Below are 16,932 nucleotides of genomic sequence, written 5' to 3' on the forward strand. Positions count from 1 at the left end.
TTATGAACAATATTTGGATTTTTACATTGCATGATTTCAAAACAGAAATTTGAAACAAAGAACTAATTGAACTTCGATTTAGCTATGTTGAGGATCCCGCCAATGGGGGCAGATACATTAGCAATTGACCATCCTGAAGGACTCACCGCAAGAAGATTAGTCGGTATTATGACCCTATCACAGAAAACATGTGGTCATAGTCCAGGATCGACAAGATAAATTGAACATTCGAAAGAATTCGAATCTGTAAAAAGAATTCTAAAAACTTAAGAAAAATGTGAATTTCTATTTTAGTACTGCATGTGCACTTATTTTCTGCATATTATTGCCTGATTCATCTAGCCAAAGTGTTCATTACTTGCTGGGTTGTTTAGTTCATTATATAATTTCTTGTTATTTTACAAATCCAAAGAATTAGCTCGATCCAGGATTTATAAATGGAAGAGTGACTAGAAGAATTGAGACACAAGTTATCTAAGATTAGGATTTATTTAAGTTAAATTGTTATCTTGGACAATTATTATGATTGTTAGATATTGCAAGGTTTTGTTATCTAAAGAACCAAGTTTTACATGTTAGTAATTTATTGTTTCGCTGCGTATTTAGAACTGTGGGACTTTATAATTTGAGTTAGTTAATGAAGTAAGATTGCATTTTTATTTAGTTGAATGATTTTAGATATATATTTGAGATATTTGGTTAAGATGCCTTGCATGCTTGTGTGGGAGAGTTTCCTACGGTGTGCGGCGGTTGACGTGACTCCCGGCTCGCGATCTCGGGTCGGAGGTGTGATAGTAATTGATCACACATTCCGAAGATCATGCGCGGGTATTTCGCCCATGCATCTCGCTCGTTTGTCACGAGGTTATGGAACGCGTTCATGATCATGGCCAAGATATCGCTAGTTGGAGGGAGAGTTTAAAATTTAAAGGACTCTCCGCATACCTTTAGGGTCCGCTATGTGCAGGCTTTGACTGGTTGGTCGGAGGCTTCGTGGTGAGCTCTGATTGGTTGGTCTACTACAGTAGCTGTGGTTGGTTCCGAGACGTATTAGATGTCTATAAATTTCTTTAATCATTTACTACAACTTTGTCAATAATTAAAGCTGCACTCCATGGATATGGAGAAAGATTTTTGGGAAATGATGATATTTTTTATTTAAATTATTGCTAGTAACTCATTCTATTCATTTCACCAATTAGTGTGGGTTTATGTTTTTGTATGTTTTGATATGCACTCCAATAACATTGAAGTTACTAAATTTCAATGCAACATAATGCTGGTTGTCTTTCGCAAAAGGTTTTGTAGCATGCTTGATAGGTTAGTTTTCACCTACTCATATTATTGCCACAACAAATACATTTATCCTTGAGCGGGGCCAAGGAAGGGAAGATTTGCATTTTGTTGATGTGGCAAGTGTAGGTAGGCATAATAATTCTTATTGTACGTGAGCTGACAACAACTAACAAAAGCAAAAGGTGAATAGTGGCTCTCAAACGCGTGCATGCGCCCACTTTGCACTTATAATTGCTTGTTAAAGAAATTTTCTTACATTAATTCATCAAAATTGAAGAATGTATGAGACAGAATGTGAGACTCGGTGGACTGGGCCTGGTCCGCTTGACCAGCCCAACCACGTTTGGCTCACGTGCGGCGCACGTGAGGGGGACACAGGAGGAAGACTCCGGTTGGAGTCTTCTTCCGCTCTTCTGATCGCAATGAGGACTCCCTCCTTATCGCAATGATCGGAGATTCATCGCAATTTTAATACCGGACGGATAAGGCCAGGATCATCTATTTAAAGCCCCCTTCCTCCTCCTTCGAGTTCACCGAGATCGAGCCCCGATTCCAACCTTCTCCGCTGACCGTCTTCCTCGAGTTGTCACCGAAAGGAGCTGTTAGATCCTCACTGAAACCGAGGTAAGTGTTCCTCTCTTCCTCTCCTGGTGCTTAGCTGTGATTCAGCATGGTTTTGAGCCGGTCAATCTCTAGAATTTGATCCAAAAATAGGGTGCTCTACTTCGGCCGTGTTCTCTCGCCACCAGCTATGTTCGTCGCCATCGGCCGTAGAGATTGGCCAAGCCTATCTCGCCACCTTCTGCCCCTGTTGGGGCTGGCCACCGCAAGGAAGGGAAGAATGGATTCCCTGATTTGGAAAAGAAGAAGAGAGGGTCTCTCTCCTCCTTTCTCTCTCTCTTTTCCCTCTTGTTAGACTTTTTCTCTTTTGATTCATGGTGGAGGTTGACTCATGACCCTTGATTGAATCCGAACTAAGATTCTCTCTCTGCAAAGTTTCTCTCTCTAAAGGACTTTTTCTCTCTACTCTCTCTCTAGGATAGTTGGATCCAGTAGAGACTCTTCGCAGTGATTTTGGGATTGATCCTGGCAAATGGCCCTCATTCATTGTTGTTGAGCAGCGTCTCAACCCCACCCTGATCCTTGCCAACACTATAAGATTTGATCACCTCCAATCTTTTTTGAACCATCTGTGCCCTAATCCAAGCATGATACAATGAATTTCAGTTTGATCGAACTGACTGGGGTGTCGGGCACTCCCATCTGGTCAACTCTATGAGAGTATTGGTATTAGAATTCTATTCTTGGAATAATCATGATAAATTCTAATTGAAAATATAATTTTTAAATATCAGGATCTGAGAAAGATTTTTGAGATTTATTGGATCTATTACTTGGATTGCATTTGAGGTAAGTAATGTAACTCTTTTTTAGATTCATTGGTAAATTATAAATATTTTCTATACTGAATTACTCTTGATTCATGAACTTGAAGTATAGTATTTTATTGTTATATATATATATATATATATATATATATATATATATGCCTCTCTCTAAAATATTGTATGATTCTTAATTGAATGTATTGAATTTGATATAGTTTATGTTTGATTGATTTCGATATCGCATCTTTCGATTTAAAATACTGAACATGTTTTAAGAAAAAAAGTTTTGGATCGAAATTGATTTGGACTCGCAACCGGATTATATTTCGACACCCTACCAGTGGCGGTTATACGCTGTTATATCGACATCCTGCCAGTGGAGATTATACATTGGCATATCCACACCCTACCAGTGGGGGTTATATGCTAGCATATCGACATCCTGTCAATGGAGGTTATATGTTGGTATATCGACACCCTGCCAATGGCGGTTATACATTAGCATATCGACACCCTGCCATTAGGAATTATATGGTGGCACTTTGATGTGATCATAGTTTTGAGCTGTCAAGATGAACTTGATGATTTAAAATATAATTGATTTATGAAACAAGATTTGAAATTTTGAAGTGACTAGATATCGTATCGATTTGGATTTGAATCGATGTATTCTGCATGCTTAACTTCAGTATATTATTATTGCTTGATTTATCTAGCTTAAGTGTTCATTACTTACTAAGCTGTTTAGCTCATTATACGATTTTTATATTTTTACAGATTCAAAGAACTAGCCTACCAAAATTTTCAATATGGGAGAGCGATTAGAAGAACTATGGCACAAGTTATCTTAGATTAAAGATTATTTAAAATTATGTATTACCTTAGACTAATGTTAAATTTATGAGATATTATGAGTTGGTTAGTTAATAAAATAAAGAATTGTATATTATTAGTTAAATTATTTTCGTTGCTTGATTTTGATATCATGATGAGATACCTTGCATGCTCGTAGGGAGAGTTTCTTATGAGTGTGCGGCGGTTGCTGCGCCCCCTGGCTTACGATCTTGGGTTGGGGGCGTGACACAGAACTGATGTATCCCTATGGATCCTCCAGTTAGGGCAATGGTTGATCCACAAGTCAGCTTGAAAAAATCTTTCCCTGAAAAATTTTAATTTAAAATTTTTGTACAAAAGCTTTATTTAAGATGTGTCACGGAAATGCTTTTTGAAAGTTACCTGAGGGTCCTAAATTTGAGGATCTCCGATAGATTTTTTTTAAAAAATAATTTAAAATATTTTTTGTTACCTTAATCATTTAAATTTGTATCTTTTTGTTGCTACAATTATGAAATTAAGTATTTTGAGTTTAATGTACGAAAAAAAATGAAGCTATGGTCTGTTTCTTGGATGAGGACCCTTCAACTACCGAGGTACATCATTTAATTACATTTTACATAAAATATTTTTGTTACCATAATCATTTAAATTTGTATCCTTTTGTTACTATAATTATGAAATTAAGTATTTTGAGTTTCATGTACCAGAAAAAAAAAAAAGGAATTGAAGCTATGACCTGTTTCTTGGATAAGGATCATTCAACTACCAAGGCACATCATTTAATTACATTTTACAATGATGGCATAAGTCATTTTTTTTTTATAAAATACAATCATTCTATTTAATAAATAAAAAATATGCATCATTTTATTCTTTAAAATATTTTTATGTTCTTGATAAAATATTTAAAAATACCATTTGCACATAAATTTTTATAAGCTCTCTACAAATAGATAATTCATGATTATCTTTATTGATATCACAATTAAATATTAATTGTAGTATTTAATATAAAAATTATTATATTTATTAATATTTTTATATTTTAATTTTAATTTTAAATAAATTTTATTTTTTTATTTTAAGATAAATCCAGTTGGAATATCATCGATTTTTGTGCAGATTTAGTAACTATGCTCTACATGTTTATTTAGTTATAAATGTATTTATTCATATTTAGAACAATTATGAATATTAATTTAGTATTTATTTAATATTTATATCTATATTCATATTTACTAGAATATATGGACACAAAAATTAATAACCAGTGGCCGAAAAGGACTCCTGAAGTCCACGTCACCATTCCACGCTGGCCCCGGCAGCGATCCTTGCCCGTAAGTTTCGTCGTCCTTGCCCGTGAAGGCATCGCGCTCTATAAATAGATTCGGTCTCACTCCTTCGACGTTTCGTCCCCTCTCCTCCGAATTAGGGTTTCTCTGGTTCTCTTCCCCGCTTGGTCTCCATCGGAGAAAAAGGCCGGAGAAAATCCTCCGATCTTCGCCATTAGAGCACCATTCGAGCTCTCATCCTTCAATTTCTTCCCTTCTCCGTCGCCAGGTAAGATCCCTTTCATTCCTTCGTCTCTTCCCTGCGTCGATTCCGAGCTGTTCCCGCTTTGTTATCTTGGATCAATTCGTCATTCCAATTTCTTCCGCTTCTTTATATCGATGGAGAAAATTAGGGTTTTTTTTCCAAGATTCTTTATAGTCTTTTATGTCGATATTCGAATTCAGTTTGGATTTCTTCTCCATTTTAGATTGGAGCTAAAGGTGTTAGATCTCGAGGATTAAGATGGGGGCGCTGTTGTCGAGGTTTTGGTTCGTGTTGTTCCCTGCGAAGGAGTACAAGATTGTGGTGGTTGGGTTGGACAATGCCGGGAAGACGACGACCCTTTACAAATTGCATCTTGGAGAGGTTGTCAACACCAGTCCTACCATTGGGAGTAATGTCGAGGAAGTTGTTTACAAGAATATACGGTTTGAGGTCGGTCACTATGTCTTCTGTTTTCCCCCTTAATTCTGTTTCGCAGCAGTTGATTGTTTTTCTTGTTTACGGTACTGTTTGATTGCTTTGGTTGATCATTTATTTGAATTATGTTAAAGCTTTGGATGTCATGAATCGTTAGTTATCAGCATATTACTGAGTTAATAGAGGACTAATGTGAGGAAAAAGAAATTTAGGTCGGAAGATTAAAAGTGTCTTGATCGTTAACAAAATGTTGTACTAGAAAAAGGGATTTTGTTTTTCTTTTTTTGCTGTCTGTTAAATGAACGTTTTTACTATGACCATTAAAATGCCTTTTGGAGGTCCATTGACAAGTTTGAAGTGAATTTTCTTATCCTATAATGTTCTGAAGTTTTGTTGACGATATGTCATCATATGTTCTACTGTGAAGAGTTTCTAGTTCTGGTTATTGTGAGGAGTTGGTATGGGAGATATCTCTACCCAATCCAGATGAATAGCTATTCTAATAACAAGAAATATAGATAAGATATAAGTTTCAAAAATTTTCTCTTGTTTTATGTCAACAACGTTTGCACCGTGGTCTGTCAGGTTGCATGAAAAATTATGAAACAAATTGCTGTAGATACAGATTGTGATAATTACTGAGAATGGAAGTGGCATAATAAGTACCCAATATTTTTAAGATGGGAGACACACCAAAGGCTGCCCAGTCATCATTAGGACTTAAGTGTTGGGATGCAATGAGGCCAAGACTAAGGGGCTGTTTTGTTGTCTGTGAGTTTTCCTAAAACATTTAATTGTAAAACATGATTTCTGTAAAACATGTTTTATGAAAAAAGTAGGGGACATGTTTTCATATACCACATATTTTAGGTTTTGTGACTTTCCGGTTTCAGCAAAATGGGTTTTATTGAATATATAACCAAACAACCATTTTTCCAAAATTCATGCATTATGAATTTTTTTTTTTTTGTAAACTTGTTTTATCAAAACTTGTCAACCAAACAGGCCCTTAGGTTTCAAAGGTTCTAGCTTGAAAGCTTAGTTCTTGAGCACTCAGTAAAATGACAATAGATGGGGTGGGTGAATGTTGTGTGGACGTCTTCTTCAGAGAGTTTTCAGGCAAAGGTTAAATCTTGGTTTAACCTTACTAAGTGTATGGTGAGATGGAGGGAAACTTGTACATATCCTCACTAAGATCCATGAGATTAACCTTGAGAGTTGATAGTTATGCTATAGGAACTGCAGATAAGTTCAAATTGGTATGTGGAGTGGATCAAAGAGGAAGAGTTGACTTGGGCTTTCAAACATATTCGGAAAGCGGGATAGTTTGAAAGCATAAAAAAGGAGTCAGCGACCATCTAAGTTTATTTGGTTGGACATACGTGCATAACCATAAGCATAACTATAACTATATAGATTGTTCCAACTATTGATTGGCTTTATTGGTTGAAGATACTCATGGGAGTGAAATAAATGGCTAGAACTTGAGAGAGTCATATACTAGAGTAAAAAGATTTTTAGTAAATTGTTTGGTAACAAAGTTAAACTTGGAGATATCATGTTTAGGGAATCTCCATAAAAAATATACTGTAATGGCTTGTCTAATTCATATATTCTACTCAATCCTTTTCTACTGTCATCAATATGTTATTCAATGTGGTGGGGGCATGTGCAGATATCATGGTCTTAGGACGAAATTCTCCTATTTCTTGAATTTCTTGTCGGTATAGCCTGGGATCAATTAAGTTATGATTGCTTGGTGAGAACAACTCCTAGGAATTTTAAAGCAATTTAATTGCTAATACAGATGGTTACAAGAGTATTCTTATGTGTGGTGTGTACACCAACTGGCACTACTACATTCTAATTAAAGTTGTCATCAACTTTTAAAGAATTCTCAGATTGAATTTTGCGGACGGCAAGTTAAAGCACTTCAAAAGAACCATTTACAGATTTGTTTTAACTTTTAACAATGGTGCATACTAACAAGATCTTAGAATTATTTTTTTTAATGTTGAATAGGTTTCTGCTATTTGAAGAAGAGAAAATCAGCAAGATCTTCAATGGGTCAACTCAAATTATGGGTGCTCATTCTGTGTGATTGGGAATGGTTTTTATTCGGAAGCACTGACCTAATAACTACTTCAATCTTTTTTGGTAAAGAAGCAAAAAGAGAAAAGAGTTAAGCTTATCTGAAACATGCAGACTCCAATTCTGTTAGATTAGGATTGTTTTTGGAAGATCAGTACAGTTTAGACATGCTTTGTTGGTGGCAGATGTTTGGATGATCTTAAGTGATGTAAGAAACCTAAAGAGTAGACTTTGTATGCTTTCTTAAGATGAGGCATTGCACAAAGGCTTAAAGATAACAAAAACTGAGAGAAACTACTAATAACCTGTTAATGTGCACTAGGCTAGTGCCCAACCTGTTTTTTGGAAGGTCCTAGAATGCAATGCAATCTAGTGCTTTTAAGGCCTAAAATGATATTTTAGAAGAGTAAAGCTGAGATCAGATATAGATTACTTTTAGTAAACAGACCACCACTCTGCTGATAGAAAACTAATGCAAGAACAATTCAAGATGGTATCTATGAATTGGGCTTCATTCATCATTTTATGGTCACATCCTATCTTTGAGAAGCCTCCAAATCTTTCTTTAAGAGTATTAGGAAGCTTTTAGCAATTTGAGGATCAGAGTTCAAATCAAGGATTTAAAACTCAGATTTGATTTCTGCCCCTTGATTAGAGTTCTGGTTTCAGCAATTTTTATAATTTCAGCAGTTTTGCTTTGAGTTTTGGAGTTTCAGTAAAGAAGTCAAAAAAACAAAAAAAACCAAAAGGAAAAATAATTAAAACCAAGATAAGTTATTTCATGTTGTTTTATTGCTTTTTAAGTTATTCAGGATGATAGTTCATCTAGTCAAAGCTAGTTTCAAATTGGAAGTAAAATATGTTGAAGCTTGTTGCGTTATACTAACTTTCCACTCACTGTAAATATATTCTGTTTGCTTTTCCATAATTCTTTAATCTACCTCCATATTTCTCTATTTTTTTTGTACAGTTCTCATGTTTACTTTCCTTTTTGTAGTATTTTAAACTTTTAGTACATATTTCATTTTAATAACTATGCTAGGCAAAGAAAAAATCTATTCAATACATTTCATTTTATTTCTATTTTAAACTAATCTAATCAAGGAAAAAACCATTCAAGTATATTTCATTCTATTCATTTTAATAGCTAGGAAAGAGAAAACCCATCCAAGCATATTTTGTTTTACTTCATTTGAATAACCCATCTAGGCAAGAAAACACCTGTCTAAGAATATTTCATTCAGTTCCATATTAATGGCCCATCTATGCAACAAAAAAAAAAGAAGGACTACATAAGCATGTTTCATTCTATTTCACTTAAAAAACCCTTGAAAGCAAAGAAAAAAATTCATATAGATAATAGGCCACTTTATTTTGCTATGTCAACATGCAGCTCACCCATCATAATAATAGAGCTTAAACAAAAACAACACTGATTGATAATTAGAGCCTGTGATAAATCTGTAATTGAATAGATTTGTCAATGTTAGAAAATAATAAACATATTAACTTGTAACTTAAAAAAATGTAATACTTCCCATCAGTTTTGGCTGAACTACAAAAACTGGACCAAAAATGATCGAAACTGGTTGAAACTAGGCAATGTAGTGAAATTGAGACTGCTCGATCTCGGAAGCTAATTCGCATGTAGGTAGCGCTGTCTGTCTTCCGTTGATTCTATCTATTTATTGATACATTGGCTCACTCCCTCCCTCTTTTTCCAAGAATGAATGAGCCGCTCGGAAAAAGCCTTCCATTTCTGTCAAATGACCCGGCCTCCCCCAGCTCTTCCACTGTCCAGGCTTCCTTTCCTCCCTATGCTCCTCCGGCGCATATCTACCACGCTTCGCGCCTGTGGCGTTTCACTAGACGGTTTTTACTAGACGAATCTGGTCTAAACTGATCAAAACTGAAAATTTTGGTCTGTTTCACTTTGATTTTGGCTGAAACCAGTCTGTTTTGGTCAAAACCGATTGGTTCACCCGAAACTTAGAACCTCGTTTAAACAAGGGTGCTTCTATATTAGGTGGAACGAGCAAGGTCATTTCAACTTAGTTTACTGTACTTGATAAGCATTCCCCCTTGTTCTCCCACCATTCTTTCTCATCCTTTTAATTGTTTTGTATTGCTAGCAAGGTCACAGTGTTTTTTTTTTTAGAGAAGGAAAATAAAGTATCAAGTAATACGATATACACCGGCCGGTCAAGGTATCCTCTTAGTAAAAGTTCTTGACAAATCTGAACCTATTTAGGTCGGTTTAGGCTAGTTTTCAAACTAAGGTAGAGGGAAAAAATGCAACCCAAATTAGAAATGCTGTACATGTTGTAAGATGAAGGAAAGCAAGTCAATGTTACTAGTTGTCAAATGACTCATCAGTCTTGAGATGCTTTATTGGTGGAATATGGCAGGAATTCGTATTTGCTATTGTGTCGGTGATCTTATAGGTTGTTAATTTCTTTAAATATTTTGCATCACCTAGTGAAAATTTGTGGACAACGAGAGTTATCTTGTTATTTTCTGATGGACTTTTATAAGAAAGAAAATTAAAGATCTCCTAAAGATTTGGTTATTGGTGATGTCTGTTTCTAGTGAAAATTGTTATTTATCGTAGTTATCCAAAGTTATTTCCATAATTTGTTGGATGATCAGCAAGATACGGGCATGGAGACTTGCCTTTATATATGATATGAGAGTAGGTTTGGAAATTTCAGATATATAATTTTGTAGCCTACCATGCATTTAAAGACATCCTTCTCATTGTTATTCTCTTAGTCACATAAGGAAGATGTTGGCAATGTTTTGATGCATTTCTAGTTGCATTCATATTTCCTGCTTCCCCATGTGATTGATATACTCAGTTTCATTAACTATTTCAACTTGATGAGGCTGAGGATTAGATACGGGACTACTAGGTCGTAATTATATGGAATGGTTCTTATTCTCCTTTCTAAAAAATTATCATAGAAATACTATACTCACAACCTCAAGCTTTATCCCAGCTATTTCACTTTGGTTTATGAATTGCCATTCACCAATCATCCCTTTTATGTGCTTCCTTTAGTGTCATTGCAAGTCTTTGCCTCTTTTTTTTTTCTCTTGCGGGGGAGGGGGGAGGGGGGCTTAAAATTTTCATTGTACATCTTGTTACCATCTCAAATTCTAAATCCATTCTTGATCACTTTGTCATGAACTAAAGGAACTCATATGCTTCTTGGACACACATACTATCCTTCTTATTTTTACCATATATCCATCTCAACAATCTCACTTCTTTTACATTCAGTTTGTTTCCCTAGACCCTCTCAATACAACATTTGTCTAGATAACATAATTTTGTTTATTTTTTCGGAATCTTGATGAAGTTTCCAGTTTTCAGGGCATGCCTTCAATAAAATCTTCAAGGTTTTAATGCTTCCATTATTGGTAAATGGTGATATTGGATATCCTGAACCTTGAGGAAGTGAGATTGATTTTGTGAATTTATTAGACTTGAAAGTATGTACTTTTTCCAAGATTGGATTAATGTGGTGGATTTGCAAGGGGGACTCAGAATTGAATCTTAGACCAAGAATGTAGAGTTCTTTCAGTAGAGTGGTCTGGGATTAATTTGGCGAGGTTAAACTTTTGTTGTTAGGCAAAATTTTAATAAAATATTATAACTGCAGCAGATTGAAACTATTTGTAGAAACATTTTTTTAACAAAATAAATCCCTGCAATGGTGTGAAAAATTGGAAAAACTGCGGCAAGTTTAGCAATATCCTGTCAAAAAATTCGTGACAAAGTAGCATGCGAACTACTCCATATTTTGCCTCAAAAAAGGGAAAAATGTAAGTGAACTACTCCATATTTTGTGTCAAAAAAGGGAAAAATGTAAGTGTCACGAATGTTGAATAAATTTTTGTTACATTTTATTGTTCTGACGGAGTAAAGGACTGATTTTTTTTCCTTGTTCATGTCTTTAGTCCTTTGATATGAAATTTGAGTTGGTTCTAATGCATGGTCATTGTCTGACATTTTTTAGATCATTTGTTTATCCTTACAGTGGATTTGGGAACTTGGCTAGTTTAAGCATACATGAGAATGCAAGGCAGAACATGTTTGATGTTATTGACACGGCTAGTCAAATCAGCATAGCAGGTGGTTAAGGGTGACATCAGCATAGCAGGTGGTTAAGGGTGACATATTCTGGACAGAGTTGGATTTAAGTTTTTAAGGACTTACTAATCAGAGTAGGCATTGTTAAGCCATAATCTGATGTAGCCAGTTGCATTGTCTTGACATTACATGGCTAGGAACTCCAATATTTCCACAGGGTGGACTACTGCAATGTGATTTTTATCCAAATATATTGAATGCTAAATGTGGCCTAAGATTTGAAATAAATGCAGTTGACCGGTCTTATTTCTCTATGACCTAATAACAGAGTTTTCACCCCACCCATATTCTCAAGATCCAAGAACAAAGTGCTCATTCTTTTTAGGAATGAAACATTCTTACTGACCAATCGGATTAATAAGTGCTAATAACAAAGCTGCCTATTCTTGAAGTCAATCAGAACTATGTTGTTGACAGTTTTATGCTGGAATTTCAACTTTGAAAGTGTTTGGTTATGTTCAGTTATGCCCAACAGAAATTCTTTCAGTCAATATGTGGGTCTAACCCTTGGTGATTAGAGTTTTTAAGCAGAATTAATTCATCATAGGTTGCATTATTTCTGGTTCTGCATTTTTTCAGTAGATGTGTTGGCAGGGGAATATGAGTGGCTTTTGCTCAGCAAAGTAGGATAGTGTTTCAGGTCTTTGGTTCTAAAACAAGATCAAACGTGGCCTATCAGCAAAAGTAGGATAGTGTTTCAGGTCTTTGGTTCTAAAACAAGATCAAACGTGGCCTATCAGCAAAAGTATGTGTTTGTGCATGTTGTCTTTGTAACTAATCACTCTACAGATATTTGCTGAATTTATTGTACGCTAACTTAATTGTCAACCATGCCTGATTTTCCTACTACTTATACGTGCATCTTGTTGCCGCCTTCATTGGATGGTTCTTTAGTTCTACCTGCAGTACATCATGACTTCATAATTAAGTTTGATACCTTAAACTCTGGATATATATCTCCAATTCTATCGAATATGAAGTCTCCACAGGTGGGTCAACCACCATATAGATAATGACATAAAGGAGCACCCTTTGTCAGTCATCTAGTCTGAAAATTGTTCCTGTATAGAACTTGTCAGAAATCATCCCTTTTGGTATGTACATCACCACATAAATTGTCTCAGTTCTCTCTCCTGTCTTCTGTTACCAGTTATTCAGCTTCAGTTGGATTTTGCAAACTAAAATTTAGCATCAGCCTGCTGAAAGTGGGAGGCAACTTGAAAACCTGTTTCTTCACTCTTAGGCAGGAGATTTTAAAATCAAAATCATGTTATGTCGGGACTGGCAAACTAAGTTTTTGAAAAAAAGACACATTATTCACAACTTGTTGTATGGAACTTGTTGGGTATCCTCGGTCGAGTTCATTTCTTATTTACAATGCACTTTACTCATGCTCTCTGATGAGCAAATATGATTTGATTTTGGAATGTTGATGGTGCATGTAGGCTGTTCTTGTTGATGATTCGTCTTCATCATAAACATTTTAAATTCTTTTTGATTGTAATCTTAGCAATCATGTACCACTGTTCATCTCACCGCATGCTATAATTAACCAGGTTTGGGATCTTGGTGGACAAGAAAGACTGAGAACCTCTTGGGCAACATATTTTGGGGGAACCCATGCTGTCATTGTTGTGATAGATAGCACCGACCGAGCTCGGATCTCCATCATGAAGGACGAGCTCTTCAGGCTGCTTCAGCATGGGGACCTTGAGCACACCGTGGTGCTAGTTTTTGCTAACAAACAGGACCTCAAGGATGCAATGTCGCCAGCTGAGATCACTGATGCCCTCTCCCTCCACAGCATCAAGAACCATGACTGGCACATCCAAGCCTGTTGTGCTCTTACTGGTGAGGGATTGTATGATGGCCTGGGATGGATAGCTCAGAGAGTCGCCGGGAAACAAACAACAACTTGATTTTCTTGTCATGTATTGTATTTTTTGTGTGCATGCTGAAGGTTGAGAGAGATTAGGTTTTCCCCCATGTCCAATCCATGGGCTTATGTTGCAACCCAAAGTAATACACATTGTTTATATTCTCATCAAATTGGCAGAAAAATACACTTCCTCCCATGTTGCAAATGAAAGTGATACACTATCCGAGTGGTCTGGAAATAATAACTTACATGGATTATAATTTCCCTGGCAGATTATTCGCTTTTCACATCAGATTAACAAAGTCAAATTAGTGCATGTTTCGTATTTTATTCTGCTTCAATTGGAATCAGAGTGTGCAGCATCAACAACCCAATTTTGAAGCCTTTCATGCCACTGATCGCAACAAGGGTTGGAGGGTCTATTAGTACTGCAGAGAAAGAAAAGAGAAGCATTGTTATGGGAAGACTTTTCTGGAAGACAACCGTCTTCGTAATCTGGATACCTTATCAGAGATGCTGGAGAGGAGGAATTAGAGATGCTACCGTATATGATACAGTTGGAAAGCCGGGTGTCGGGTACAAAGAACAGTTTGGAGTCCAGAGGCTTCCAGCAATGTTAAGAGATGTGCATCCAAGCAGGTCTAGAACTTGAAGGTTGCCCAACGGAAAAGAACTTAGCCTGTTTACTCAACTGATGGATGGATCATAGACTTTGAACTAGAGAAAGAGACTGTGGCAGTAGAAACACTTGAGCAAGTGGCTATCTCCGAGGAGAGTACATTTGAAGAGCAAGTGACGATTAGTCATTGCAGTTTGGTTTGAGAATAATGAAGAAAGGCAGCGTGACAAATTATGGATACTACCCTGAAGCCCAGGAGGGGCCTAGAGGACACAAGGTGAGGTCATGAAAAGTTTCAGGCGCTAGAACGGTGATGTTCTGCATGCATGTAAGGATGCCACCATTGATGATTTGATACAGCCAAACTATGTATGGCACGTGAGGGACTTGCACGAATACCCTACTGGTTAATGAGCTAAAGAGGTACTACATTGTGGAGCTTTGCATGTGTGCAAGCTGGTGCACCAGTGCCTAAACAATATGGAAGTATGATGAGGTTGGATGTTTTAGCTCCAGATCTCGATGAACAGGATCTGGTTGCTTGATTGCTTTCATTTCTGAAGTTCCTAGCCCACATTGTTTCACTCACAGTGTAGTTGGAGAATCGGCTGTCTCGAATGTAAGGATTGGTGAGAAGATAGGCTGCTTTTGATCCAAGTAATAGAGTCAGGTTTCATTAATCGATTTCGGAACCGAACCTTCACGGAAAAAGAACTGCACAGCAGGGACGAGGTCCTCCTGAATAATCTCCCAACACGACTGATAAAAGCTACCTTCGTACCCGTCAGGTCCAGGCGTACTGTCAGGGGACATCTGGAAGACTCTTTCTTTTCTTTCCTCCAAAGATGGAATTCGGTTAAGCATAGTCTTGTCCGAAGCAGTGACTAAGTTGGGGATGACATTGAGGATACTTTCAAAAAAGATTGAACGCAGACATTTCTGCAACACCTCTAACAGAGGAACAAATAGTCAATTTTGAAAGAACTTATTGTCAGCCTCTTTCAGATATGAATCTATCTGATTCAGAAGGGAAGAACTTGTATCAGTATCTCAGTTTCTAAATGTTAATGTGGAATCACCCTGTTTATTTTAGTGGCCGGAAAGATTGGCTGGCATTGTTGTATTATTAGAAATAAACTGTCACTGAAGTGTGAATGTAGTTTGGAGCAAAAAGGTTTATAACATATGCATGCAAGTAACAGTGAACATTGGGAAATTCTTGTGCAGCAGGGAAGACAATGTGGTTTCTCAATCTCCGATCATGATGCTGACAAGGTCATACAGCTCTTGATCTGGAAGAGGAAAGGGCTGAGGCCGTGGATGTTTTAACTCTGCTCTCCCTCTGGCGTTTCTCTTGGATTTCTGCCTCTTTGGAGTCGTTCTTTTTTGCTATGTATATTCTACGTTGGAATGTCCGAGGTTTGGAGGACCATATTAAGAGGAGAGCCATTAGAGAGTGTCATCTCTACCTGTTGCTGTATGGCTGGACACCAGGAATCAAAACTTGAGTGTGACCCCACCAATCCTGTATTCCCTATCTGGGGTCAGGTAAATTCTTGGCTGTATCTCAATGCTAATGCTCTACTAGCAGCATTCTCTTGGGTTGGAATTCTGCCCACTTCAACTCATTAGGAAGGTGATTCTATCTTCTTTATCTCTGCTCTCTGGTTCGACTGCTTGATGAACACCTCTTGGAGTCTCTCCATGGTCTATGAACCTACGGATCATGATCTTACATTCTCCTCCTAGGAGGAATTAAGAAATCTCAAAACTCTTTTCCTCAGGCTTTGAATTATCGGTGGGGATTTCAATGCTACTTACAAACTTTATGAGCGAATGGTAATCAGGTTCCTCATCGCCCTTAAATAGGACTCCACCCTTATTTTGAGCAATCAGCGCCGGCTAATTCTTACTCAAACCACTCCCCAATCTTGTCGTCTTAAAGTTTTCAGCCTAAATGAAAGGCCCCTTCAAATTCGATAAGTGTTGGATATTGCACTATTCAATTACTGAGATGGTGGCAAATGGTCGGAATTCAATCCCCACGGCTGAAGATGCAGCTGCCACTATTGTGATGAAGTTGAGGAGAACTGGGGCTGATCTAAAATTTTGGAGTGCCAATCGACACGAGAAATCAAATCTGATCTACTCAATAAAATTTTGTCGTTAGATCGTTAAGAGTAATTGGGTCCCTTGACAACCCTGCAAAAAGATTGTCACTTGGCTTACAAAAAGGAGCTGCTTCAGATTTACAAAAATAAACAAATCTACTGGAAGCAGCATTCCAAGGTCAAGTGGTTAAAAGAAGGGGAAAACAATACTGCCTTGTTACATAAAATAGCCAAATATGATCAGAAATTTGACTGCCTAACAGCAAATGGAATGGGCAGTCTTTAGCGATACCGAAGGTATTGCGGAATCCTTCTTTCTTTCTTCAATAAGATTCTTAATATTCCTAACATGGCTCCTATATGAGCTTAATTGGGCATAACTCTAAACTCCTCTTTTCCAGAATCTCGATGTTCTTGCTACACCCTTCTCTTATGATGAAATTAAAGAGGTAATTTTCAGCTTTAAGGGTGACATAAGCCTCAGTCTGGATGCATTTTCTTTGTACTTTTATTACCGTTTCTGGGATCTTCTCAGTAATGATATCATGGCTTTATTCCACTAGCTTTATATGGAAAATTTAAAT

At 36.8% G+C, this 16,932-nt stretch overlaps 1 protein-coding gene across 1 annotated transcript; it reads left to right on the forward strand.

Annotated features, from left to right (window-relative positions):
• The first annotated feature begins 4,927 nt into the window (after window positions 1–4,927).
• On the forward strand, window positions 4,928–13,889 carry LOC103716360 (uncharacterized). Its single transcript, XM_008804322.6, has 3 exons — window positions 4,928–5,081; window positions 5,281–5,507; window positions 13,296–13,889. The coding sequence occupies exons 2-3, from the start codon at window positions 5,316–5,318 to the stop codon at window positions 13,656–13,658; spliced, it is 555 nt and encodes a 184-aa protein (XP_008802544.1). The 5' UTR covers window positions 4,928–5,081; window positions 5,281–5,315; the 3' UTR covers window positions 13,659–13,889.
• Window positions 13,890–16,932: the final 3,043 nt, after the last annotated feature.

Source organism: Phoenix dactylifera, chromosome 18 (assembly GCF_051530095.1).
Source record: "Phoenix dactylifera cultivar Ajwa chromosome 18, Ajwa_hap1_PhDact_Kaust_v1.1, whole genome shotgun sequence".
Lineage (NCBI taxonomy): Eukaryota > Viridiplantae > Streptophyta > Magnoliopsida > Arecales > Arecaceae > Phoenix > Phoenix dactylifera.